At 39.7% G+C, this 27,566-nt stretch overlaps 2 protein-coding genes and 1 long non-coding RNA gene across 15 annotated transcripts in view; 1 reads left to right on the top strand and 2 right to left on the bottom strand.

Moving 5' to 3' along the window:
- Nucleotides 1-22,420, top strand: part of frmd4a (FERM domain containing 4A) — a 112,878-nt gene extending 90,458 nt beyond the window's left edge. For 6 of the 12 annotated variants that reach the window (XM_017305248.2, XM_017305249.2, XM_017305247.2 and 3 more), the window contains exons 12-24: nucleotides 3,224-3,300; nucleotides 4,134-4,275; nucleotides 4,886-5,027; nucleotides 6,366-6,499; nucleotides 6,605-6,727; nucleotides 7,751-7,982; nucleotides 8,364-8,420; nucleotides 8,500-8,737; nucleotides 9,470-9,628; nucleotides 9,717-10,040; nucleotides 10,133-10,710; nucleotides 16,485-16,587; nucleotides 18,264-22,420. In XM_017305248.2, the coding sequence (XP_017160737.2) occupies nucleotides 3,224-3,300; nucleotides 4,134-4,275; nucleotides 4,886-5,027; nucleotides 6,366-6,499; nucleotides 6,605-6,727; nucleotides 7,751-7,982; nucleotides 8,364-8,420; nucleotides 8,500-8,737; nucleotides 9,470-9,628; nucleotides 9,717-10,040; nucleotides 10,133-10,710; nucleotides 16,485-16,587; nucleotides 18,264-18,366 (2,412 nt within the window). In that variant the 3' untranslated portion in view covers nucleotides 18,367-22,420. Of the gene's footprint in view, nucleotides 1-1,074; nucleotides 3,030-3,223; nucleotides 3,301-4,133; nucleotides 4,276-4,885; nucleotides 5,028-6,365; nucleotides 6,500-6,604; nucleotides 6,728-7,750; nucleotides 7,983-8,363; nucleotides 8,421-8,499; nucleotides 8,738-9,469; nucleotides 9,629-9,716; nucleotides 10,041-10,132; nucleotides 10,711-16,484; nucleotides 16,588-16,997; nucleotides 17,070-18,263 lie in introns of those variants that run through there. The other 6 variants (XM_008411283.3, XM_008411279.3, XM_008411288.3 and 3 more) reach the window with 5 other exon arrangements.
- LOC145551989 (uncharacterized) lies at nucleotides 14,001-15,572 on the bottom strand. The gene is made up of 3 exons (XR_014087899.1): nucleotides 15,498-15,572; nucleotides 14,799-14,992; nucleotides 14,001-14,564 (listed from the first exon to the last, which is right to left on the bottom strand). It is a non-coding gene; the product is annotated as an uncharacterized LOC145551989 (long non-coding RNA).
- On the bottom strand, nucleotides 22,412-27,450 carry tmem253 (transmembrane protein 253). 2 transcript variants are annotated; one of them, XM_008411290.3, is made up of 7 exons: nucleotides 27,195-27,450; nucleotides 26,084-26,194; nucleotides 25,938-25,994; nucleotides 25,753-25,863; nucleotides 25,513-25,656; nucleotides 25,144-25,205; nucleotides 22,412-22,605 (listed from the first exon to the last, which is right to left on the bottom strand). In XM_008411290.3, exons 1-6 carry the CDS (start codon nucleotides 27,360-27,362, stop codon nucleotides 25,152-25,154), a joined length of 645 nt encoding a protein of 214 aa, XP_008409512.3. In that variant the 5' UTR covers nucleotides 27,363-27,450; the 3' UTR covers nucleotides 22,412-22,605; nucleotides 25,144-25,151. The 2 variants fall into 2 exon arrangements, with proteins under 2 accessions (XP_008409512.3, XP_008409511.3); XM_008411289.3 differs by lacking the exon at nucleotides 22,412-22,605 and having other exon boundaries at nucleotides 24,896-25,205.
- Nucleotides 27,451-27,566: the final 116 nt, after the last annotated feature.

The raw sequence follows: 27,566 nt of genomic DNA, 5'->3' as shown, positions 1-27,566 counted from the left end.
TGTTGCATTTTTAAGTCCATACCCCTGGAGCTTTTTGTCATATAACTGGATGTGTATTTGGTGTATTTTATTAGGATTATATATCATAGATGAGCACAAAGTGATTCGTAATTTTGAAGTGGAAAAAAATTGTAAATTTTTTTTTAAATCAAAATTAATAAGAATATGTAAAATGAGCCATGGATTTTAACTGAGCTCTTTTCAGTGTGATAGCCCTAACTAAAATTAAGTGCATTCAAAAGGCACCTAGCTTGTAAGTTGAACCCACCTATTTGTAATTTAAAGAGATTTGCGTTCAGGGCAGGAACGCCTGAGAATACAACACAAGCTGTAATGATGCTGTTAAAGTTCAAATACTGTTGCAAGGCGTCATACTCTCTGTTTACGTGTTAGGATGTAGAGCTTGCTGCCTTTTAAACTGCATACTTTTTGGGGAAAAGGTGGATTGTTTTAAGTTGTAATTTATGCAAAGCCAAATTAATACATAAATAAAAGGAAATGCCTTAAGATTGATGTGAAGCTCAATCTTGGCGACGTCTAGATGCCACACAGTCGCATCCCCACCCATACACAAAACCATTGTCTTCCTCGCACACAGGTCCAAGTCCAAAAAAGAATAATATGTTGCGTCACTGTAGCTGTCCTGACCTACGTTGTTTAAATGTTCTATTCTTCTGTAATCTCCAGGGAGTCTGCTACACCAGAGAAAGGCATTTGCACTCTATCAGAATTGACCTTTACATCTGTGATAGATGTGAGTTTGGTTGTGCTGACATTATTATGAGACAGGCGAGGGTCTGTACACTTGAGCGCTCTGTTCAGTGGTGAATCATGACCAGTCATTTCCTTTGCTTGTGTGTTTGTCCCATTGTGTAGCAGTAGTCTGCAGCCAAGAGGAAGAGGGTCGGTAACGTGTGCACATGTACACGCACTACTCTTATAACAGAACCACCCGGTGGCTTTTACATTAATCCTAGAGAGAAAAGTAGCTGTTAAAACAAACACAAGGGCTACAAAGGTTTTTTTTTTTTTTAATAAATAGACTTATGTAACTTTGAAGTAGGTCAGAATTAAAAATAGATAACTACAAGCTTGTATAGATGTACCAAAATAACATGACAGTAGTATTTGATACAGCAAAAATACTTCACATGTAAAACTTACATTAAAGGCTCGGCATGATAATAAACACTGCAGTATATGGAAACACTGAAGGAGCTATGATGACAAGTTGGCAGGCAGGGCAAGGTTTCCAAGTCCTGCTATGTTGACAGGCATTTCAGAACAGTAAAACAACATCTGGATTTGAAAAAGAGACAAAACTATGTAATCCAATGGAAATTGCACATTTGATTATACTCTGCAGATTAATTTGGCATTTGATTTTTACTCAAAAGTCAAAATTTCCAAATCTCAGGTTTCAACAGAAAACTATTTATTTGAAGTCAGAACTCTAAGCAAGTCTCTCACAAGCCCAAAATCAAAAATATTGTTTCATTTGGACATCTGTGAGGATTTAATTGCTTCTCAATATCTGCTTCACATATAGCATACTAAATCTGAATATGTTCATGAACGCATTCCTTTAGTGTTTAATGAGAGGGGGCTACAGCAGCAGAAGATCAGACTGGGCACTACTCTGGTCAGCTAAGAACAGGACATCATGAATACAATCCATACTGAATTGACAAAATTCAGCAATAGTAAATGTAGGTTTAATGAGTCTCAATTTCACCTGTAATGTTTAGATGTTAGGGTCAGAATTTGACGCATGCATGGATTTATTAACAGTAAATAAAACACGGTTAAATTGAAATTGTGTTTGTATGGTAGTAGTTAAAAATGCTTCAGTGTCACTCTGAAGTTTTAGATTCCATTTATTTGAACTGTCTTTTGTCGGTTTGTGTGTATGAACCTTGCATCACTGCTGGTTAGTCTTGTGCACTGTGAACGGTTGATATAAAAATGTGTTTTGAGTACCACTAACTGCAATGCAAGTATCGGAATGATTAGAACCATGACTCTAGAAGACCTATCTAATCTCCGCAGCTCCGGCTCATTTCTAACTAACGCACCCACACAAGCTGAATCTGCCCTGCCTGCTATTTTTAGCACCACGCTACATTAGCACTCCACACTCCACTGAATGTATGGCAGGGGTTTTGATAAGGCAGCTGATTTTTTTATTATTATTTTTTTTTGCCCTCAGACATTTATATCCTCATAGATGCACAGACATTCAAATTAGACATAATTGTCTTTTTTGTGCATTACTTCAGCAATTCACATATCCTTCAGTTTATTGTTTTAATAAAGACTTTTCCCTTATATCTTTCACACTGTTTGCAACTTCTTTAATTCCTTGCATTTCAGATGAACTGATATAAGTAGAAAATCCTCCTCCTTTTACTTTCTCTATTAAGAAGAATAATACGCAGAGTTCTAACTAACAAAGCAACACCACTTCTATAACCAGGCCCACAGAAAGCCTTACTCCTACTTTTCTAGCATACACACACACACATACACACCTCACAGCCGCTACACCAACCCGTTGTTACACACACACCTCCAACTGCAGCCTGGAGCTGAACACAGAGTCCCCGAGGGAGGGAGGAGGGGTCATGAGGAGGGGATAAACTCCCCTTCTCATTTCTAAACCCTCCCAGCAAAACTCCAGGAGAGGAGGAAACTTAACTTTACTCACTTTCTCTGCACACACACATGGCTCCAGATGGTGAACACACACCACCTCAAGCCTCTCTTTTCCTCTTACGCTTTTAAGGACTGAACCTACACACTTGCTGCAGAGCTCGTCTTTAGGGAAGCTTTTCTACACAGCTGGCTTGGACTTTATTTCACAGAGAAGCAAATGGTTCGTGAAGGAGACGGAAGAGGATTTAAAAAAAGGAAAAGTCAAGACTCCTTCCGCTCACACTGTCTTACTTCAGAGTGAAGTCATCCAGTGCTGAGAGCCTTTGTGGAAAGACCGCCTGGTCTGGACCTGATCATAGACCTCCAGATTTGAGGTCTCCTTTTCCCTAACAGCTCCTTTCTTATCAGCTTTTCTTTTTCTCCCTGCTTCTCTGATTCATTTGCATGTCCCTGCCAAACAAAAAGAAGCATTCTGGGAAAGAGATCGGGCTAAAGGCTGTGAGGATTTAATGTGAAGCACGTTTCCTCCGAGCTCTTCTAAAGGCTGTCTGTTTTTCCTAAACCTCAGGTGTTTCAATGGCGTCAACTGGAGAACCTTTACTTCAGAGAGAAGAAGTTTTCAGTGGAAGTTCATGACCCCAGGAGGTAAATTTACATCACAAACTCAAGCTCTTAAAGCACTTTATTGATTTGTGTTTTTTATATTCTTTTGAGATTTTAAGACTGTCATTGAATCATCACAGTCCATTGTGTTGGTCTTATGTCTAGTAAAACATGCTAATTTAAATGATGGAAGCTTCCTAAGTTGTGGACATCTTCCCATGGCTTTTACTTTAAGTAAATTGTCAAACATATGGGGATATGCAGAGATCCAAAGTATATTCTGTGTGGGGCAGGGAAACAGAGGTTGGAGTCGAATTTAGTCAAAGTAGTAAAATTTGTCTTGGCAGCACAGCAGACGATGGGGATGTCATGGTGGAGCAGATTGATGGTCGGAGTCTTAAACATGTGTTCACACACACAAACACACACAGAGTAAAGCACTGATAGATTATAGGAGAAGGAGAGATGGATGTTATATAGCTCTTTGTAGAGGAAGTGACCTCTCTTGTGTTTGTTTAACATGTCTGTATTTATATATATATATATATATATATATATATATATATATATATGGAGTGTTATTCTGCAGACAGAAAGTGAGGGAATGGGTGAAAAAGAGACAGACGGGGTGAAACAGGGAGCAGCGGTGTGTTCTTTAAAGGAAGCTGTCATTAGAGTGAGCTGGTCTGCTGCAGATGTGTGTTTAAAAAAAGGACGAGCAAACAATTTTGGACATTGTGTGTGGCTTTTCTAAAATAAAGAAACAACTTCATCATCGTTATTCGTTAGTTTCAGTAGCAGCAGGAGCCACTAGAGCAGTCAAACAATCTTTTGTTTTCAGTGTATATAAGGAGGCCTTGTGTCCGCTCTTACTGTAGGGCGTCGGTAACCAGAAGGACATTCGGACACAGCGGTATCGCCGTGCATACCTGGTACGCCTGTCCGGCTCTCATAAAGTCCATCTGGGCCATGGCCATCAGCCAGCATCAGTTCTACCTGGACCGCAAGCAAAGCAAGGTCAGTTTCAAAGCAGTAAGTCAGAGAATGCCATCATCTTTGATTCCCAAGAAACGATGTTAAATTTACTTAAATCTAAAAACTGAATTATGGACCAGCGATTAACAGACCAGTTCTTTTTCTTCAAAGTCCTGATTTAATTTTTTTTTATGAAGGTTCCTCTAGTATTTAGCATAGTCTATGTCCAGGATAACTGTGTGTGTGGTATCACTTGAAGAACTGACTCCAGCTGTTGTCCAAGAACTTGTGAACCCATCCAAACTCCTAAATAAAATTTATTTCTCTAACCTTCTCACAGATGCGGTTATCTTCATTGAGCTGCACTGTTTTCTACTATTTTTTCCTTCCACTAAACTTTCTAATATTATGCTTGGATAAGGCTCTTTATAAAGTCACTTTCTTTAACACCAACATTCTGGTTACCTCTCTTCTGACATTATTTGGATAAACCAGAGATTGGGTTTTTCTTTAGTTGTTATCCAGGATCAAATGTAATAACTCAATGTAATAATTCTGCATATGTTACTGATTATATCCTAATTTATAGAAATGCAACTGTATTTGTACACAATATATTTTTACAAACCTTCCCATTGTGTTATTTTTCCAGTCAAAGATCCACGCTGCGCGGAGTCTGAGTGAGATCGCGATAGATCTTACAGAGACAGGAACTTTGAAGACATCCAAATTGGCCAACATGGGCAGCAAGGGCAAGATTATCAGTGGCAGCAGCGGCAGCCTGCTCTCCTCAGGTCCGTGTGTGTATATGTGCCTGTGTGTGGGTCTGTGTGTGTTGAGGGGAAAAAAACAAAAGGGAAAGATTTGACGAACGTTGAAGGAGAATGATTAATACGAGACTCTGTATGTGTTTGCATGCGTTGGTATAGGCAGTGAGGAGCTTTGGAAGGACAGAAGCAGCTGTCGCTGGAAACAGAATACTCATTCTCTGATGAATGTTCTCACGCATATACTGTACAAACACCCCACCCTGTCTTTCAGTATGCATGGGATATCACTCCCACCCTCCATGTCACAGATTCATCCTCCAGAGGCCCCTACCTCCTCTAAATTTAGGGGGTGAGAGAATGAAAGGGCGGCAGTTTGAGTACAAACCTGCCATTGCCTTCAAAACAATGCTTATCTGTGCTGAGCAAGTAATGAATGGGGCACAAGGTTTGTTTTCCAACTAAAATTAGAGTTGAAAGGAAAACGCCCTTTAGATCCCAGAAAGCCATTAGACTGTAATGAGGAACTCAAGAACAGTTATTTGTTTGGCTGCTACATCACCACCTTCACAGTCCTGGTAAAACTTGATTGATTGCTAAACCAACACAGCAGACAAAAGACTGACAATATGGGTTTGTCTCACAAGTGTTATTCATGTTATTCATGTAGTTCTTTGTTTGAAAAAAAATCTTCTTGTGTGAATTTTGATACTTTGTGTATAAAAACTGAATTTGGGTCATGCAAAACTGCCATGTTCCAAACCACAGTAAATCCACAATGTCGCATGACTACAGCCACATGAAAGAAATGCTGGCACACTAGTGTACAAGCCAAAGTGAATTGTGCATAGACAATCACAATATGCACAAATACAAAAAGTTCAGTTTTAGATCTGTGTTCTTGGCAGTTGTTTTGAACTTTGACCTTAAAAATTATGCGACTTACAACTATAAGACTTTATTTTTACTTTGCAGTTTATTTCGAACTACAAAACGTTTTCCGTATTGGTCACATCTGTATTGTCTGAAAGGTCAGCCACACATTGAACGTCAATGAGAAAGGAACAGGGTCTCTGTGTGTATGTTTGTGTTGTTTTCAACGTGGCATAGTACAAAGAAGGCTGGCACCATCTCCGGGTCTTGGTGAAGTGCGTCACTGACTTTGTCCTAAATTGCCCTTTTCTCTAAACACTCGCGTGCTCACACAAACACAGCTCTAAAACTCAGCTCCCTTATCAAAACGTTCCATTCGCTTCCCTGTAAACATCCTGCAGGAGCAGCAGGTGCACACGCAGCTTTTCTACTCCTTCCCCAATCTCCCTGACAAGACCTCTCCTGATGTTTTGTGTTGTCTGTGCCTTGCAGGCTCTCAGGAATCAGACAGTTCCCAAACTGCTAAGAAGGACATGCTGGCAGCTCTGAGGGCCAGGCAGGAAGCTCTGGAGGAAACGCTGCGACAGAGACTAGAGGAACTCAAGAGCATCTGTATCAGAGAAGCGGTATGAGAAAAATGGCCACAGAATTGGCAAATATTTTTGGAAACTTTAATACTTCCTGGAATTCCCCTCTTTTTTTTCAACTTTATTACTCTAATGTTTTTGCAGGAACTGACAGGGAAACTTCCAAAGGAATATCCTCTTGATCCCGGAGAGGAACCACCCACAGTGAGACGGAAGATTGGCACTGCCTTCAAACTGGACGAGCAAAAAATCTTACCAAAGGGCGAGGTCCGGCATTTTTTCCTGTATTGTCCTGATCCTCCTCTTACCTAACAAGCACAATAAAAAGTATGAGATCATAAAGTTAGGTTGGTTTGTTGAAAAATCCTACAATCTGATACATTTTGCACCTAGAAAAAGTTTAGCTTTTTATTTTGCTTCCTTTTTGTGCCACGGGTAGTTTTTCCAACAGAGCACTGCTTCTAAATATAGTGTGGCTGCATTTGAACCACAGGAAGTGGTGATAGTAGGATTGTGTGCGTGCCTGAATGTGCGTGTGTTTCACTGAGTTTGTGTTCTTTGAAAAGAATCCAGGGACACAGTATCACAAAAACCGCCTTCCAAGCAGAAAGATATGTCATGATGATTTTACACTAAGCACCTTAAACTGTGTACACAGAAATAGAAGCTACTCCAACGGTGCTGCAAGGTCACTGTTAGTGAGAAGGATTCTTAAGAACAGATACAGTCTAATATTAAGAGACCCAAAAGGTAATATGTCATTATCCTGTCTCTGTTGAGGTAACTGAAATCACATGTGTGTGCTCTCACACTCCAGTGCAGGCGAAAGCTACTTTGAATCACAAGATGGCAATCCAATTTACCAGTCAGGGCTGTGCAACTCAGACTTTGCATGCACTATGTTTGCATTTGCATTCATCTACTGTTTTGAATATGTTTTCTTTATTCAACCTGCTCTGTTCTATAAATCCCAGAGAGCTGCTGTGTAGGAGTGGATAGATTGATGCTGGACTGTTTTTATTGGGGGACACTGGGTCTTAATAGAGTGGTGAGAGACTGTGCAGCTACGGCATAGATAAATGATTTCCGCAGTGTGTTTTTACTGGCACGGATATCTCTCTGCGTGTCTGACCGAATGTGTGACATGGGAGAATTAGTATGATTTCGTGTCTGGAAGCGCGGGCTTGTTGTTTTTGGATTTTTCATTTGTTTCTGTTGCTACAACATTGAGGGAATCCAGCACCTTGTTGCTTCTTTTGTATAAAGTTTGCACTTGTGTGTTTATGCCAGGAGGAGGAGCTTGAGCGCTTGGAGCGGGAGTTTGCCATTCAGTCGCAGATTACAGAGGCGGCCAGGCGTCTCGCCAGCGATCCTCACGTGAGCAGCAAAAAGCTGAAGAAGCAGAGGAAAACGTCTTATCTGAATGCACTTAAGAAGCTCCAGGAAATTGAAAACTCCATCAATGAGTATCGGGTCCGCTCTGGCAAGAAGCCGACGCAGAGGGCGTCACTTATCATAGAAGGTACCAATTTATGTGGAGATGTACCTGTCAGAGATTTCTTGTTTGTTTTCTGTTCATGAATTTCAATTTGTCTGAAAGAAAAACGGGGTTTTTTTCCTAATTTTTTACATAAAAAGAATTAAATTGTTCCAACAGTAAAATGTAAAATAAAGTATTGCTTGCTGTCCCTGCACCCCCTCTTTCTCTGCATAAAACAAATCCCTACCAAATAAAAATAATAAATCAGCAGTTCACAATCTCTAGCCAATTTCTTAGTGATTCTCTGACTTTAGCCACAACACTTACATAAGTAGTATTACTCGTTTTATGTTCTGTCTCTTCTGTATAAGTAAAACACTCAACATACAAATATATGTATTTTTCTGTCTTTCTTTCCTGTAGAAGCCAATATATGTTCTGAAGACAGCTCACTATCTGATGCACTGGTCTTAGATGATGGTAAAACTTGATATTTTCTTAAATGTTTTACTTTATCATAATAATTATTAGAGTGTTGACCTCTCTTTTTTTATTTCAGATGATTCTCAAGTTACAGGTACCCCAACCTTCTCTCCTGTGGCGTCGCCACATAAAGGCCTCCCTCCGCGACCCCCCTCTCACAGCCGGCCTCCTCCCCCGCAGTCCCTGGATGGACTGCGACACATGCACTACACTCGCTCTGACTATGATAAATCTCCTATCAAACCCAAGATGTGGAGCGAATCGTCACTGGATGAGCCTTATGAAAAAGTAAAGAAGCGCTCTTCTCACTCCAGGTATTCCAACTCTCCTTTTTGTTTTTGATAAGGTTTGGAAAAGTGTCCACATCCCTTGAATCTTGCTAGAATTTACTACTAAAAAGTAACAAAAATTACAATGTATTGCAGGTAATATTTGGACTTTTTTATTCTGATAACCTGGAAAAAAAAAAAACTAAATCCAGTGCAAGTGGACAAAGCTAGATACAGAGGAAGAAAACCTGTTAGGGTCTACAAAAGACTGAAGTGTGAGGCAGCGGCTCACCTGTCAGCTGGACATTGAGCCTAAATATGGGCTGGTTTAGACTAAACTAGATTCACATGTTAGAATTCACAGATGCTTTCCATTCAGTTTGGCCAAGCTTGAGCTGTTAAACAATGAATAATAGGCAAGAGTTTTGGTTTCCAGATGTGAATGCAAAAGACTTCAAACTGTAATTCCAGCAAAAGTTTTTTCAACAAAGTGTTGACTCCAGGACGGCAGAAAACTGATTACAATTGCACGTGACACATTAGTTGGTAATAACGTTTTTGAAATAATTAATACTTTTTCTTTCATTTGACAATTATCTTCTCCTATTAGAAAAAGATACCAATAAAAATAAAATACGATTTGTGTTTGTGATGTCACAAAATATTCCTTTGATTTAGACTGAGTTGTATATGTTAAATGTAAACACCTTGAAAGCAAACAGATGCACACAAAACATGCATGCGTGATATAAAATAGCGTCTTTCCCTTCTGTTCAGTCACAGGCGTTTTCCAAGTTCTGGGAGTGCGGAAGCAGGGGGCAGTAACTCCCTTCAGAGCAGCCCGATCAGGAGCACACCTCACTGGAACTCTCAGTCCAGCATGCCGTCGACACCGGACCTGAGAACCAGAACTCCACACTATGTACATTCCACCAGGTCAGTCAGCATGAGTCTGAAACCTAGACAGAAAATCTCTGGACGTTGAAATGTCATTTGTGACCTTTTCTTGACCTTCGCTTCACAGGTCAGTGGACATCAGTCCCACCCGTCTGCACAGTCTCTCTCAGCACTTTAGGAACCGCAGCTCCAGCCTCGAGTCCCAGGGCAAACTGCTGGCGTCCGACCCCGATGCACATCCGCACACCCTGGGCAGTCCCGACTTTTTCCTTGGCCCGGGACGAGGCTCCAATGGCTCTGACCCACTGGATGACTGTTCATCCTGCACCAGCCAAAGCAGCTCAGAGCATTATTGCCCCTCCGGTGGACCCCCTGGCAGCAACCCCAACTACTCCACTCTGGGAGAGGACTCACCCTCCAAAGCCAGGCAGAGGCAACGACAAAGGCACAGGTGAGGGCCAGGCTGTTAGTTTTTATGATTATTTGTTCATTTGATAAAACTCTGTCTTAATTAAGGCAAATGCCAATATCTTTTCCCCACAGGTCTGCTGGTCAGTTGGGTTCCTCGAACTCGGGCTCTATGCCAAATCTGGCAGCTAAGAACGGCTCCGTTGGAGGATCGGGTGGAGGTGGGATCGGAGGTGGTCATCATGGAGTTTACCTCCACAGCCAGAGCCAGCCCTCCTCCCAGTACCGCATCAAGGAGTACCCTCTGTATGTGGAGGGCAGCTCCAACGGCGTCGTGGTGCGCAGCTTGGAGAGCGACCAGGAGGGCCACTACAGTGTGAAGGCCCAGTTTAAGACCTCCAGCTCCTACACGGCAGGCGGACTTTACAAAGAGGCCTGGGGCGGGGAGGAGGGAGGGGAGGGAAGCGGCCGACTCACGCCATCTCGATCTCAGATCGTACGGACTCCATCGTTAGGGAGAGAGGGTGGTGGAGGAGGGGGGAGGGCAGCGGTGTCTGAGGAGCTACGCTGTTGGTACCAGAGGTCATCAGGGAGCCTAAAAGAAAGAAGCCACTCACATTCAGGATCCACATCTTCTGAGACTGGGTCACAGCAAGGCACTCTGGGGCATGGACGGGGTAGCAGAGTTGGATCACTCGCCAAGGGCTCACCAGGTATGCTTTCAATTATTTTTATTAAACTCCATATATCAGTGTTAACAGACCATCAGCTGTTTCCCATTACAGAAAATGAGTCAGTTTTATTAAGCCTTGCTGTTAAGGACAAGTAAACATGATGAGGTATATAATAAAGACTGATCAACTAATTACGACTTGTTTTCTATTCTTCTTCTACAATTTTAAAAATTTTTATTTTAATTTGCTTTATTGGTGACTACATTTTACATTTCAAGAGAGGAAGGTCGGTTTATCCATTATCTTCTGCTCATCCTGGAGCGGATCACAGGGGTAGCAGCCAGACTTCCCTCTTCCCAGTCACTTGAGCCAGATCCTCATGAGGAATCCCAAGGCGTTCCCAGGCCAGTCGAGAAACACAGTCCCTCCAGCTGTGTCCAATTGTCCGTGGGATTCCTCTGGATCTCCATGTGGTGCCTGGAACGCCTCACCAGGGAGGCGTTCCAAGCACCACATGGAGATCTACCTAGATCTACCGCCACGATCTACCTAACCAGATGCCCAACTCACCTCAACTGGCTCTTCTCGATGTGGAAGAACAGTGGCTCTACTCTGAGTCCTTCCATGATGACCAAGCTTCTCACCCTATCTCTTAAGGAGAGCTAGGACACCCTGTGCAAGAAACTCATTTCAGCCGCTTGTATCTGCAGTCTCATTTTTTCGGTCACAACCCAAAGCTCATGTCCATAGATGAGGGTAGAAAAGTACGTTGACCGGTAGATCGAGAGCTTCACGTTTTGGCTCAGCATCACTGCAGAAGCCGCGATCTACCTACTGATCTCCCGTCCCATTTTTCCCCTCATTCATGAACAAGACCTAGAGATACGTGAACTCCTCCACTTGAGGCAGGACCTCTTCCCCAATGCAAAGAAGGCTATCTGCCATTTTCTGGCTCACCACCATGGTCTTGAATTTGGAGGCACTGATCCTCATCCCGGCTGCTTCACACTCAACTGTGAACTGCTCCACTGAAAGCGGAAAAGATGAACATTCAATGAGTAAAATATAAAACGTAACAATATTTGAACAGTTAGACTTTGAAGCCGTGACATTGTTGGCATGATACAGGAAAGCAAATAAGTGGAAATTTCTGGTTATTGAAACCTCACATGAGAGACATCTAACAGTAGGGACAAAGTGAAAACCAGCATGGGAGAATCATGTTTTGTACAAAAAATAAAATTAAAATGCATACTTGCAATTCAACAATTATAAACTTCCAAAGTATATCAACATTTGTGTACTGTCTCTAATGTTAATCTGGTTTTAAAACGTGTCTTATTGTTTAGTCTGCACATTTAAAATAAAAATAATTAACTATCAGAAGCGTATGGAAGTAATTATGTGCCATCAGAATTTGAATAAAAAATGCATCTGAAATTTGAATGTTGTATATTTGTTCTTACTTTTTCAATTTAAAAATTAATTCAGAATATATTTTTGACCTAAAAAAAATTTCAGTGTCATTATTTGTACATGTATGCAAATTTCATTTGTTAAAAAAATTCACATTCCTATTTCAGAGATCAAATTTTCAATATATATATTTTTTCAGTGTTAAAAAAATTCAACATATAAAAAAATTCAACTTTTAAAAATTCAAATGCAATATTTTCAGTGTCCTACAAATTCAACTTGCTCAAATTCGCTGTCTCAAATTCAACATCTAAAAATTCGCTGTACAAAAATGGCGAGGTTACTTCAGGTCACAGACATTAGCAATCGTTGTCAGATTTCAACACTGAGCTAATCACATGACCTAAGCGTCATATTGAGGAAATACCAGCATCACCGAGGCCAGCGACCATGGAGGCGAACGCAAACCCAACGGTGAGTCTATGCTTTCATATTTCTGTAGTACATTTTATTTTGCGCATGAACTTTGATACATGACATTAAAGCTTGATTTAAAACACGGGTTTGGGCCGTTGTTAATCTTACGCCATGTAATGCTGGCATATTAGTTCTCGCTACCCGCTAGACCTCCACCCCCTTCTCTTGGCTGTCCTACGCCCAATTTTCCCCTGTTTTATTTAAAAAAGGAGTATCACTTGCGCCAAGTCTAGAATCTTTAAAGATAACTGATGGGTAGCGACTTTCCGGGTTGTTTGTATGTTGTCTTAGGTGAGACTGATCAGGCAGTCTTAGTAAAAGTCGTAATTTTCCAGGAGATGCTACCGCTAATGTAGAAGCTAATATGGCTGCCTTGTGTGCTTCAAGGAGGGGCTGTGAACTCTTCCGACATTAATTATAACCACAACCCCATTCTGTTCATCTACGGTATTGTTCATGTGACTTCATTTATGAATAAATTTATACATTTATGGTCATTATAGCGTCATCCAAACGGCTGCTTCTCTTATCTGACAAGTGTTGATATATATTAATTTACATTCTTTTACTTTGCGTTACAAAACGTCGTTCTGTTACCTAGCAACATTACAAACAACCTCCCTTGTTTTTTCATTTGATTTTAACTCATTTTGAAGAAAATATATGCTTGCAAGTACAGCTGTTAACTTATTAAAATCATTTTAATCCCCACTACTTTGTATCTCCAAAATATATCTTTGGTTACAAAGAATGTTTGAGCTATGCTAAAATTTGTGATTAATGTTGTAATTAAAAGCAAATTCTGATTAAGTTACACACCATTCAATTCCTGAACCCCACAGTGCCTTGATAGAGGTACATTTTAATTGGATAATTTAATGTGTAGCATGTATACTATCATTCATTTAATTTATTACATAGGAATCTGCAATCAAGTACATTTTGAGTTCTCTTGATCCCTTCTTTGTGTTTTCCAGGGTGTAGATTCCCGAAATTGAATGGGAGGAGTGCAGGCTTCCTCTTCAGGAAGAGTCAAACGTCACAGTACCAAATTCAAGTTGTGCAACTGACTGACGAACAAATGGACTTAAGAGACGCAGTAAACCCAAAAGGCACATCACTGTCTTTTGGTTGTGACATTTATATTGGTGCAGTTCTGTTTTGTGAACAGTTCTTCACTCTGTGAAACTTGTCCAGTTTCAAAATTCAGCATTTATGAAATGTAAAGCTAAGTGCTGATCATATTACCACACAGGTAAAATTTGTGATTTGGAAAAGTGAGTCATAGTGCTTTTATGGTAGACATGTTAAAGAACTAAAATGTTCTAAATTTGTGAGTTGATTGTTCTTTTTTTCTCAAAAGGAACCTAGTGGGTACAGTTGTGTAGGACCTTAATTTTCTTGCATTATAAGAATGGAAAAGTTAAGTTTGTCTTATGTCATTTATTTTCTAATACTTCAAGCATAGATGAATATTCAATAAAATATTGCATAAAAACAGTTTCCGTTTCATATTTCCTGTACAAACAGTGCTGACTCAGAAACTCTGAACATAGTTACTCTAACATTTCAGATTTACAGGGATGCTTGACAAACATTTCAGGTACTTAGTCGTCACTTCAAAGAACAACTTAATGTCAAGACTGCGGTGAATGATGAACAGTATTTGTAAAAAAAAAAAGAAGCTAATAATAAAACGACTTTGTAATTTTACTTAATTGCCATATTGAAATGCAATTATTGAACAAATGAAACACCAATGCACTGAGTTCTCAAAGAAGACCAAAGCCAGTCCCAACCGATTTAAGACACCATCATGTCAGCATACAGAGCCTGGTAGGTAGAATAATGGCTTGGAAGGCGTAAACGTTCACTGCAGGTGGATGAAGTGGGCTTGTGGTTTGGTCCAGTTGACTGCACTACTTCAGGCTTCAGTTCCTGCCATGGAGCCTCCCAGCCAACCCAAAATCTCATGAGCTGGTGCAGATTGTCTGAAAATGCTAGGAAAAGTATAATTTTTTTAGATACATGGTGAGTTTCCTGTAGATGGAATCATTCATAAAGCTGACTTTGAGATATGACTTTATGCGAATGTCTTTTCCATCTAAGAAACTAATGAATATGAATGTGATGTCCTTCAAAAATCATGCTGGTATAATACCAGCATAATACATTTGTTATTTATCATTCTCAAAATAACAAACATTGGCCAAATGTTTATACAGACATTTTACCTTCTTTGAGAAACTGATGGAGAAACCCTGTCACCTGCAGTTTCTGCTTCCAAGACATCATCGCTGTCGTCACCGTCATCACTTTGCTTCTTCACCTGTGGCCAACTGATTGACTGCAGGACCATCTGTAATTGTAGAAATAGAAATGGCTCCAAACGATCATGGAGTCTATCAAAAATATGATCCATATGTTCCTTGAAAAGAAAAATGAAAAAAAAAATGTCAAAAACATTGTCAGTAAAATAAAAAAACTATTTTGAAATCAGTAGGTCGGAAATCAATTAATGTCGGAAGAGTTCACAGCCCCTCCTTGAAGCACACAAGGCAGCCATATTAGCTTCTACATTAGCGGTAGCATCTCCTGGAAAATTACGACTTTTACTAAGACTGCCTGATCAGTCTCACCTAAGACAACATACAAACAACCCGGAAAGTCGCTACCCATCAGTTATCTTTAAAGATTCTAGACTTGGCGCAAGTGATACTCCTTTTTTAAATAAAACAGGGGAAAATTGGGCGTAGGACAGCCAAGAGAAGGGGGTGGAGGTCTAGCGGGTAGCGAGAACTAATATGCCAGCATTACATGGCGTAAGATTAACAACGGCCCAAACCCGTGTTTTAAATCAAGCTTTAATGTCATGTATCAAAGTTCATGCGCAAAATAAAATGTACTACAGAAATATGAAAGCATAGACTCACCGTTGGGTTTGCGTTCGCCTCCATGGTCGCTGGCCTCGGTGATGCTGGTATTTCCTCAATATGACGCTTAGGTCATGTGATTAGCTCAGTGTTGAAATCTGACAACGATTGCTAATGTCTGTGACCTGAAGTAACCTCGCCATTTTTGTACAGCGAATTTTTAGATGTTGAATTTGAGACAGCGAATTTGAGCAAGTTGAATTTGTAGGACACTGAAAATATTGCATTTGAATTTTTAAAAGTTGAATTTTTTTATATGTTGAATTTTTTTAACACTGAAAAAATATATATATTGAAAATTTGATCTCTGAAATAGGAATGTGAATTTTTTTTAACAAATGAAATTTGCATACATGTACAAATAATGACACTGAAATTTTTTTTAGGTCAAAAATATATTCTGAATTAATTTTTAAATTGAAAAAGTAAGAACAAATATACAACATTTAAATTTCAGATGCATTTTTTATTCAAATTCTGATGGCACATAATTACTTCCATAGAAGCAGTGTTAATTAGGGATGCATAATATCAAAATACAGAAATTTACCAAAAACAGTAAAATACAATTTCACCCTTTTTCATTACATTTTTCAGTGTCGAAAAAGCACTGAAATTCATTTTTAGATTTTTTTTTTTAACAAGTCATATAAAATGTACTAAAGTTCCCAAACAATAACCTGGCATACGATACCACAGGCTAGTAGCCATGACCTCATTTGACAAGCAAAAGGGAAAAAGATTTTTTACTCGAGCTGATCTAAGTTAGCGCAGATGCCCGAAATGCAGGGAAATTACCCTGTAAGACAAACAAAAAATCGGGAATTTTTTCCTCCGACCAACTCCGGAGGCAAAATGCATTTGTCACACTGAAACCACATCCCTCAGCCCCACATGTGAAGCATAGCTGGAATTCCTTTTGTCCCTCACCCCCCTTTTGTCACCTTTACTCGTGTTGCTTGACTTAACTGTCGGCTCTCCCTTCAGCTGCTTCCCCTCACAGCCAGAGGAGCCTGACGCCATCCAGTGAGCACCCAGCCACGCCCACACCGCCCTGTAGCCCACAGCACATCATCAACTGGAAAAGCGGGTAAGAAACACTGGCACAGTCTCAGGAGGGCACCAGAAAGATTTAGCTTCTGTGTCTTCATCTTTGCCCAAACCCGACCCAAAACACGCTCACAAGCTTTGGTTCTGTTTCTGTTTTTTTGTCAGCGGTTGTTGTTTTCACATCACGCTCTATGTAATTTTGGTTTTGTTTACAACGCTTTTCTAACTCCAGCCAATTTAATATGTCTTTTTTGGCATCTTCTTTGCTACGTTTCTTTTCCTTTTTTTCTCAATCTTTTTCATTTCTCAATCATATCCCCCTCACTCTGCTGGGCTTCTCCTTTTGGACGTCCATCCCATCACTTAATATTTGTCATCTCTCTCTTGTTTGTCTTTCTGTCTTTACTAACCCCCCTTTTCCTTATGTGTGTGTCCTCTCTCCTGGTTTAGAGGCACAGCAGACAGCTCTCCTACTGAGGACGTCTGTCAGTCTCCCCCTCAGCCCAGCTCTGATGCATAGAGGTACCGTGTAGCATTGGTAGTAAAACATAGCAATAGCAAAAGAGGATTTTGGTAGTACCAAATTTTCAAGAAATCAGGCAGATAGTGGTTTAGATCAGATATCAGAGATGCACCACTGTACATTTTGTAGCCAAGCTATAAATCAATTTTTTACACATATATATATATATATATATATATATATATGTATATATATATATATATATATATATATATATATATATAAATTTGACATGCTAGTACCAAATGTAGCTGAATCTGATTTCAATAGCACAGCTATAATGTAATTACTATTAAAAATACTTTTTCTAGCTTAACTGCTGTATGTAGTTATTCATTAAATTCAGCTTATCTATATGGAGCCTGGTTCAAATTATATCCAGCTATATGGAAATATAAAATTTAACAAATCCAGTTATTTAAACAATTTTAAATTGAGATAGTTAGTCTCCATATAAATGCAGTGGTCTTAGTTAAAATACATTTTGGTCAATATAATACTCCCACTTAATATAAAATATATTGTACCTCATGCAACTGCTGACTTTAGTTAAGGACCAAAGGCAACTTCACATCCAAGCGAGTCCCCATAATCCCTAGTGGGTTGACTTATTAAAATGACTTCAGCAATTTATGTTATCAGTGCTTAATTTATAATGATCATATGAGGTATTTATTGTGATACCAATAAAGAGGATTTTAAAAAACAATTACAGTTTATTTGGCTATAAAGGCATAGCTCCTACCCGTCAGAACCTCACAAAAAAGTGTTGCTCATAAAAGAAAATTGTTTCCGCTTCGCTTCTCACCAGTTAAGGTCTTTCAAGGCAACATGACTTCCTGGTACATCTTTACTTGATATACTGATAGTTAGAGTTCTGTAAACAGAGCCCTTCCTTATCCCACAATAGGGACTGACAATTGGAAGAGTTTACTTCTCTTGCCCTTTATTGATGGTGGTAATGCATGCGTGTCGTGCTGTTTCTGTTTCTGTACTTGATCTTTGCATGTGCTCAGCTGTGCTCTGACTGTGATGCTTCACTTTGGTTAACTACTCACAGGATTTATTCATAAAATACATAATGGTGCACTGCTATCCAACATTAAACATAGAAACTCAGAAGCCTGCTAGCCATTTTGGTATCTATAAAGTCTTCTCTGCAGTCAGTGATACTATTATTTCTTCCTCTGCAGGTCTTTCAGTGACAGCTGTTTTCTCAGCAGCCCCTTGTGTTCAGAGCTGGCAGATGTGCAGTGGTACGGAAAAGACAAGACCAAACCCGGAACGTTGGTCTGAGACCTTCCCGTATGCCCTACAAACAACCTGTTCTCTACTTTGTCGCTCACTGCTACCCGTCGACAACCACACACCTCATCCAGCCCAGACTTGACTTCACGCAGGCCTCTTCTGTCCCTCCCTGAGTTTCACCACCTGCTTTTATGGCCTACCTATCACAGCTCAGCTGGACAGGGACGCACTCGCTGGGCTTTGATGACGGCTAATTTCACAGGACAGACTGAGAAGTGTTAAAAGTCTCCTCCCGCCCCTCTTTGCAGCACTATAGAGTCCTTTCTTTATTCAGCATCTGGAGCGCACAAGCTGGGGGGGGACAATAGCGTGAAAGGACAGAGCACAGAAGAATATCAGAAACACAATAAACCCAACATCAGCTTGTCCGCATCCTGTTTCATATCACATCCTGCATCGCTCCGGTGCACTGCCACTCGGTCAGAAGATACATGCTGGATTTGAGCCACCGGTTTAAAAGGCATTTATAGCTCTCAATGAACGGTATTTCATTGCATTGTACCCGTAGACATTGTTTCTTTTATTGCTTTAATCATACTTACAAAAGCAGAAGATTTCAGACATGTGCAGGTTTAACTTGTAACATAATTCCCAGATAGTGTTATAACAGAAGAGTAAGTCAGCAATACGTGAGTGAACTCTTGGTAACCATATTAGATGGCTTTCCTTGAGGATGTCTGAGAAGGTTATAGCAATACAGAACACTGGACAAAGTTTTTAATGGGTTTTAATCAACAGAGTGAAGCTGAAAGAGGCCTTTTCCCTGAAGCTTGTGGCGAAGGACCTTTAGTGTTGGCAGAATTTGGAATGGATCTTTTTTGGATATGATCCTGATCTGCAGTTCTTTGGATCTGAAGTTTGGTCACAAGATTATCAACCGCAGAGCAGGAACATATAGGTGCATCTCAATAAATTAGAATATTGTGTAAAATTGATTTTTCCTTTCAGTAAATTTCACTTCAAAAATTTTAACTCATTGATTTGTTACAAATCTGTTATGGTATTGTTAGTTTTGATGGTTATGGCTCACAGCTAAGGGTGCAATTCACACCAGCTTTGTTTGATCCACTTCAATTGAACTCTAGTTCGTTTGCCTGGAAAGTCCGGTTTGCTTAGGTGTGAATGTGCAGTTGAAGTCCGATGTGGACCAAAAACACAAACTTTGGTACACCTACAAACCTAGATCTCAGTTTGATTGAAGTGAACTCTGGAGCGGTTCCGCTGTACATGTAGATGCAAGCGGACCGGCGGTTGCTCCAAAAGCAGGAAGCAGACTATCATGCCGGGCATTCTAGGGAAATACAACCAGAACAAATGTCTAGTCTAACGCAAGCGGAAGAACCGGCTCGTGCTCTATTGCCAAAGACACAATATAAATCCTGCAACCGCTAAAATCTCACACCACCACGTTTTTGTTTACATTCCACCAGGAAGGAAATTACGCTAATGTCTTCGTCAGAGGTTTTCATGTTGTTCTTGGTGCAAGAACAACATGAAGGTTTTTCAAAGGGTTTGGATGATTTGACACTGCAGTGTGGAAGCGAACTGCTCAAGCTGGAAATGTAACAAATATTGCAACTTCAGTCCCCAATCGAACCGAGTCTACCAGACTGTCAGGTGTGAAAACACCATAATGGAAACTTTGGGGTCAAAGTCAGAAAATCAACTAAGAAGGGATTTTTAATACAGCACTATCAGCCAACTAAAAGGTATGTCCATGTACTGTACAGTATCTTCACTCAGTCCTTGGTTAGTTCTCAAGTAGTCAGATTGCTTAAATAGCTCTTGGTTGGTGTCTGTCATCTTCAACCTTGACAATACTCCTTAGACTTTCTGTGTGGTTTAGATCCAGAGAGTTTGCTGGTGAATTAAGTATCACATTTACTAAAGCAGGTATTGGTACTTCTGGCAGGTGCCGAGTCCCACTGGACAAATGAAATCAGAAAAACAGGAGGTGCTCTGAAATTTCCTGGTAGATGTCTGTGCCGACTTAACTCCAGCAGAAAACATGGCTCCCAAAATCATCACTGACTGTGGAAACTTCACAACAGACCCTGACTTGGATTTCACGCTTCTCCACTCTTGCCGTAATGTAATAGCTTTTCAATAACAATATGTTTCATTGAGATGCACCTGTATGCGGTCAGAGCACAGGATTTATTGGAGACATTGTTGTGGCTACATCCAGTCGCAGACGCTGCAGTGTTTGGTTTTAGTTCTGGTTTTTTTCTGGTTTTCCACCGTTTAATTTTTCATCACCTCTCAGTGACGTGTAACTGTTGAAGTCTGTTTGTTCAACCTTAGAGTTTCATCTTGAAGCTGCTCAGTGACTGTGGTGAGCTGTTTTTTATGGTGTTGCCTCTATTTTTTCCACCAGTTTTAGTTCGATCCGGTTCTGCTGAGTAACCGTGAATCCCTTTACAGTGCTGTGTTTTCTGCCCATCCTCTGCATTTGTACTGTAACATAATATTGAACCTATTTCAAACTTGAAGACATACTCCATCCAGTCTTCACACTCTAAAGCCATTTCATTAAGCAGAAACCAGGAAACACTCAACCAATTAAACGTGTTTATTTTAACATACTGTTGATTGAAAGCACAACATTTACAGTATATTTAGGCTGGGCCTGTAGTTACTGTGTTCTCTTAGCAAGTGTAACCATTAACGTTTTGGTCAGAAAAGGCCACACTTTTAAGTGCAAAAAGGAAGATAAGGCCAGAGATGTTCGTAAATCCTTATAATTCTTGTCCCGCATAGTCCAAATCAAACCTTCAGAACAGGGTTAGAAAAGCACACCTGGTCTTTAAACCAGTTTCCCCAAGTGTCGCCAACAAATCCCGGTGGTGCAAATATGACTCCCTCTATTGTTTGTTGTAGCACAAAATTGTAATTTATTAACTGTTTTATTTTACAAATATGACCATCACATGAATATGATTTAACCCTATTGTTCAAGTAACACTACAACAAGGATTTGTGAATGGTACGAATCCCATTGTTCCCACCATAATAACCTCTGTTATAAGTGGCCATAAGCACTTAAGAAAAACTTCTAACATTGTTTTACAAGGAGGTGCATCCAACTCCCTAAGTGCATGTCTACTCCTCCAAGAGTAATCCTTGCTTCGTCAATTTTAATACGTCTTTATGCAAGATTAGAACCAGCAATCAAGTTTACCATCTGATAGGAATTCATCTTAAGAGGTTTGATTTCTCCCTACTAATGTCTTAGGATTAGTTTGTGTGCTGAAGACCCGGCTCGTGCATGCAGTTCCACAGACAAAAGACCTCAAATGCCGCACCATTTTTCCTCCCGCTAAAATGAACTGTCATTGTTTAATGGTGTTGTTCAGACCCCCACAAAGAACTGATCCTATTATAATCTCTGAGCTCATTGTAAACCAGTGTAAAAACCTTCTGTAGTCCCACAAAGCAAACTTTTCCTGCTCCATGATCATGTATGAAGAATTTTGTAATACACCAACCCTGTGGAGTTTTTTTATTTTTTTTTATGTATGTTCAGAGGACAGCTGTTAGGGTCGATGGGATTTTTTAACTCACATTCATTGTTTTAGCAGCATTAACATTTTATATCAGCCAGTATGTCTTTTTTTCCAACACTAAGAAACCCTTTCAGGTGCTACAAAACGACCAGTTACTGCTTTGTCTCGTAGGATCTCTAGACATCTCTCCGTTCTTACCGATACTTGCAAAATGAATTTATTTTAACCGGCAGTGTAATATTAGATCACCTCCTCAACCAGACAATAGAGCATGTAACTTGAGTTGACCGGTTCTCTTCAGCTGTAATACTACATTAAAGGCGTTGTAGAAAAAAAAAATGTGGAATTGATTTTAAAAAAAACAAAAAAAAAAACTGAATTCCACAGTTAATTTATTCTTTTTTCTATTAAGAATTTGTATAGTAACTTTACATTTTGCAAAACTGTGTTGTTGGAAATTAATGATGAATTTTCAAGATGAGAAGCTGTGGTGGTTCTTGAGAGTAAGAAAATAAATTATTGATGAATGTTCTCAAGATGACGTCTGTCTGTCTGTCTGTTTAATGTGTATTTATAAAATATCTTCAGGGAGACCTTAACTAAGAAGTCACACCTAATCTAATCCCAACATGAATTCGTCCCTTCCAGTCCACCAGACGCGCTCACTCGTGTCATCACGTCCAGGCTGGCTGCAGTCACTTCCCTCTCGCAGGATTTCCTACTGAGTCACAGGAAGAACCAACATAAAAGACGTGACTCTGCAGACCACAGAGCATTTCCACCTCACTCTCTTTTTACCCTGTTATGTGGATGTCAACAGCTTTATCGTTAGACCTCATGCGAACAACAACCGCGCAGGTTTTAAAATCGTTGTCCATTATTCTTCCCCAACTTCCTGAAGCTCGGTCAGATTGAATGAAAAACATCTGTGAGCATCAGATTTCCAGTGTGATTAGCACCAAGTGGCTTACAGATGAAATTATTTATTTTTGTCTCACTTTTAACAAGACCAATCATTTCCCGTTTTAGGCAAGTTAAAATTACCACACTTAGTGCAATGTGCCTAATGACATGATAATTACCGGGAACAGTTTAAGAAGGTTTTATTTGCTGACTTTAGTTATAAGTTTACTTACACTAAGATAATGACACAATTAAACAATTGGAAGTTTTACCATCTGTTGATAGGTAAATTTGAAGCATTTCATACACTAGGAGGCGCACTTGTGAACGTATTTTAAAAGGGCAGCATTTTGTGTTGATTGTGGCATTTTATAGCATAATCAACTATGTTAACTTCAGCTGTTAAAAAATTGCTACATATCAAATATAACTTAAAGGAAATTTTACTTTGTAATTTCACCCCTTGAAATTGGGCCTCTGTCACTTTAAAAACTTGCTCTTTCTGAAAATATAAAAATTGTGGAGTTTGTCCATAATGACCATTTGGGACAGGGGGAGGAGTCTGGGAGTAAAACTACTGTGGGACATACTACTGGAGGAGAAACTGGTGCATTTACACACAAATACACACAAACATAAGAGAAATGTGATCAGGAAGCAACATATCAAAACATGAGCCAGGAAGTTAAAGATTGGAAGCAAGTGGGTCTAGACGGACCATGACTCTAAGCATGACCCCTGTGACACAGAGTGGACATCAAAAAGTCCTGATTTTACTTCCATGGAGGTTTATGGGTAATTATGTGAACATTTGATTTGAAAGTTTAACAGAATTTATCTCATTAAGCACGTATAAATAATTTTCGGTAATTCTACACTGACCTAAAAAAAAAAAAGAAAAGCTTAGGCTGATTTAATGTTATATAGTGAGAAAAAATGGTATTGCGTGTTTTTGAGATGGTGTGTATGAACATCTGGTTTCCACTGTGTTTCTAGACTTTGACAGGGCCATTCTAAAACGTGAATATCTGAACCCCGCCATTGTAACTGGTTGCTCGAAGGTGAATCCCTGTCCAGTTCGCAAGCCATTTGTAGCCCTAGATGGTTTTCTTCATGGAGTGCATTATGCACTCCACAATTCACTTCTATCCGTCTTCTTATCAGATTTGACCAACTTTACCATCTCCAGTAGAGAAAAGCATTCCCCCAGCATGATGCTGCCACCAACATGTGGGGATTTTGTGTTCAGGATGATTTATAGAGTTAGTCTTCCCACAATTCTAAAGCAACAGATTGATGATGGCATTTTATTCAGATTTTTATTTCTTAACAAAAAAGGTTAAACCACCCACTTCATAATTTTGGAGTGAATTTTACCACCATTGATGTTTGTGGTTGTAAAATGAAAAAAAAAGACAATATGAAATGCTTTTAGGTGTATGAACACTTTTGCTGCACACCAACTCCTCATCCTGCTTTGGTTTGTACTACGGGTTTGTGTCCGTCTACGCATTAATCCCATCTTTCTCTTTGTACTCAGTGGGTTCCCATTGCAGCTCTCCCAAGCAAGCAACAGCTGGAAGCTGTTAGTCAGACATGTCGTGAGAAAGTAGCTGCACTCTGACTTTTTTTTTTTTTTTCACTCATATAAGTCTGTGCATATCGCTGTGTGTATGTGGGTGTGTGTGCATACTTGCTACATGAATGGTCTGTGACCTTGTTATGTGTTCTTAATGAAATCCCCCATCACCGAAATGCTCACGCACACCACACCCTTCACTACATCTGCAGCTTTACCAACTAATGTATCGCAAATTTCCGATGCAGATGTCTTCAAGTTTGACAAAAGCATTGAGTATAAGCCCGTCCACTGGTTGTTTTGGGTTTTATTTAGAAGATTTTAGACCAACTTTACCATTTTAGCTTTTCCACTTGCTCATCATTTTTCTCCTTACACATGAATTCAGTTGAAAGTTTTGAAATAAAAGTTTAGTTTGAAAGTATGAAAATGAACCTTGGTGTCTACAACATCACCAATGCTGCCCTCTAGTGTCTATATCAGAAACAACGTTAAGGGAAACGAAAGCAATGTCCACACTTGCACCGTCTCAAAGAATTAAATGGATATTTTAGCAACAAAATCAGCACACACATTTCATTTCATATCCTGTTTATGATTTGAGATTAATTTGCTTTGAAGCTTAAAGTTCTTGATTTCTTCTAGAATCCCAGAGGAGAGGTTTATACTACATCAATTTAACTTTTTTATGTCTAGATGATACAAAAAATATAATGCAACAATAACTTAGTTTACAAATGGCATGCACATAAAACTAATTTAAAGATATTTCATTACATTGAGTTTTACAGATTCGGGTCTTCTTGTTCCGTCAGAAGCCCATTCGTGTCCTCTGGATCCTGTTAAGAAAATTGATCAAAACCACATTGTGATCAACTGCAAAAAGTCCAGAAGTGCAATAAATCAGCAACTTTTTAAATGAGCATTCATATGCATAACACTGAAATAAAATGAATGACTTCTTCCTCACTGAGTGGTCTGTTAGCCCACGCAGCACAGTATTCACTTCAGGTCGGAAAAGAACCTGTTAGCAGTTATCAGACTAAATGACACGTAGTCAGGTTTGCGTCTTTTTACATAATGTTTAAACATGTCTGGCTTCCACTGTAAGTAAAACGTACTTTGGCTCAGGAGGCATTCGTATACCTGTGAGATGCGGATGTAGGCCTTGACGTTGCGAGAGCTGTATCGGCGCAGACCTCTCCAGCACAGGAACAGAATGTAGAGTGTTCCCAGAAAACACAGGGAAGTGAACACTATGTAGCTCGCCTTTGCAACATTTGAACCAGCCTGCTTGTCACATGAAAACAGGAAGGGGACAGAGAGTGGGAAATGTCACCATCTCATTGATTACAGGAACATTATCAATAATTCAGCAGATTTCACCTGCTGGTATGAGCTCAGGTCTGCAGCTTCCACTGATGCGAGGCTATTGGCCAGCAGAGCAGCAAATCCAAACAGCAGACTGAAAACGTTCAGCGCCATGAGAATGATGATCTGTTTGGAGTGAAAAACAAGTCAAAAGAGCCCATTGGAAAAAATTATATTATATAACTAAATAAAATGTTTACCTTTACGTTACTAGCCTTCCTCTGAACCTCCATTGCCAGGCACCCAGCAGCTGCATACTGTAACGTCATCAATAGTTAGATTTAACGTCCTTCTCTCAAGTTCAGGTGCCCTTAGTGAAAACGTTGTAAAGTAGAAGCTGACTTACTGACAAGCTTGACCAGACTGGAGTTACCATGACAACAGAACAGCCGTAACTCACACACGCATGGCTCACTGTGGTCAGAACGCCAGCCAAGGCGCTGAGGACCTGAATCACCTTAAGAAAACCAAGAAAACGAAACCCGACGTTTACATACACTCATCACAGGCAGGGATTTCAGATTAATTTGAGCTTTTAAAGACATTTCCGTTCTGTTCAAAAAGATTGACGTCATTTAATACATTTAAGGCTCTACTCTTCTCTTCAGTAAAAGACAGTGTTGATGCGTGCTTTCAAGTCATTGTCTTGTTAGGACACATAAGTGAGTCAAACTATCAACTATCTAAACCAAACTGTCTGCTTGTAATTGTAATTGTTCAGATTAATAAGGAGCAATGCAGCCATCACCCTGGTGAAAAGGTAATGCAAGATGGTGGAACAACAGTGTTACTGTCCACAGTAAAACAAGTTTAACCCCAACATGCACACAGAGAGAGTTGACTAAGAAAGAAGCTCCTGCTCCAAAAGTTGGAATTAAACTCCTGGATAATTGTTTTAAGTAACGCAAGACAAAACTGAGATATTTGGTCACTATGAATTGAGCCAAAAGGTGGTAACATTATGCTCAGCATTTGTTCTCGATGCTAATGTTACTGGTGCACTCCACAGATTGAATGGAATGACGAAGGTGTACAAGCTTTAAAATGTTAAGCTTCCCTTCAAATCAAAGATTAGATGACTGAAACAATAGGAACATTACTACGCTGGACAAAGGCAGGTGAAAGTGGCCCGGAGTGGCCTGAACTTAAACCCAGGTGAAGATGTGAGGACTATTCCTTAAAGTAGGGTCTGTGCCTTGAAGCCAGACAATTGAAATGACTTCTATCGTTTTTTGACAAGACGAGTGGGTAAATAAAAAATAAATATCTATTCAGATATTAGTAGGGGGGTGTGTGTAATTTTGACTCATAATTTAGAGTTGTGCACCAGGTTTTTATTGTTGTTGTTCAAATGCATCTTTTTAAAAACTCCAAATTAAGACGTTGTCCCTGATGAGTGTACATGAACCTTTTATTGGTACTGTATTTTGGATGAGCAGAAAAAGACGGCACCTTACCCCAGTGACTAAAAGTCTTGTGTTTACCACAGTCCCAAACCAACGATGAATCCTAACATTTGTGAGCTCCTCATTATTGGTGTTGCTGGTCTCAGAGGAGGGACTGGCTGGACGAGTCTCCTTGAAAAAAACCTGGTACAACCCCTCCTGAAACATGTTCTGCATCATCTGTTGTGGATGAAAAAAAACATTAACAGGGTCAAATTTAAAATAAATGAAGGTAATAAATGACACTTTTCACAATTTTCCACACCTAATTTACCTTTTTTACTAACTTACCTTTACTGAAAGTTGATCCCTTTTATTCATTTCTTGCACAGATCTTCATTTCAAAATAAAATATCAAATAACGAAAAAAGAATGGAGAGACAA

Source organism: Poecilia reticulata, chromosome 6, assembly GCF_904066995.2.
Source record: "Poecilia reticulata chromosome 6, P_reticulata-male-v2, whole genome shotgun sequence".
Classification (NCBI taxonomy): domain Eukaryota; kingdom Metazoa; phylum Chordata; class Actinopteri; order Cyprinodontiformes; family Poeciliidae; genus Poecilia; species Poecilia reticulata.
This window is presented reverse-complemented; position numbering and strand designations above follow the sequence as displayed.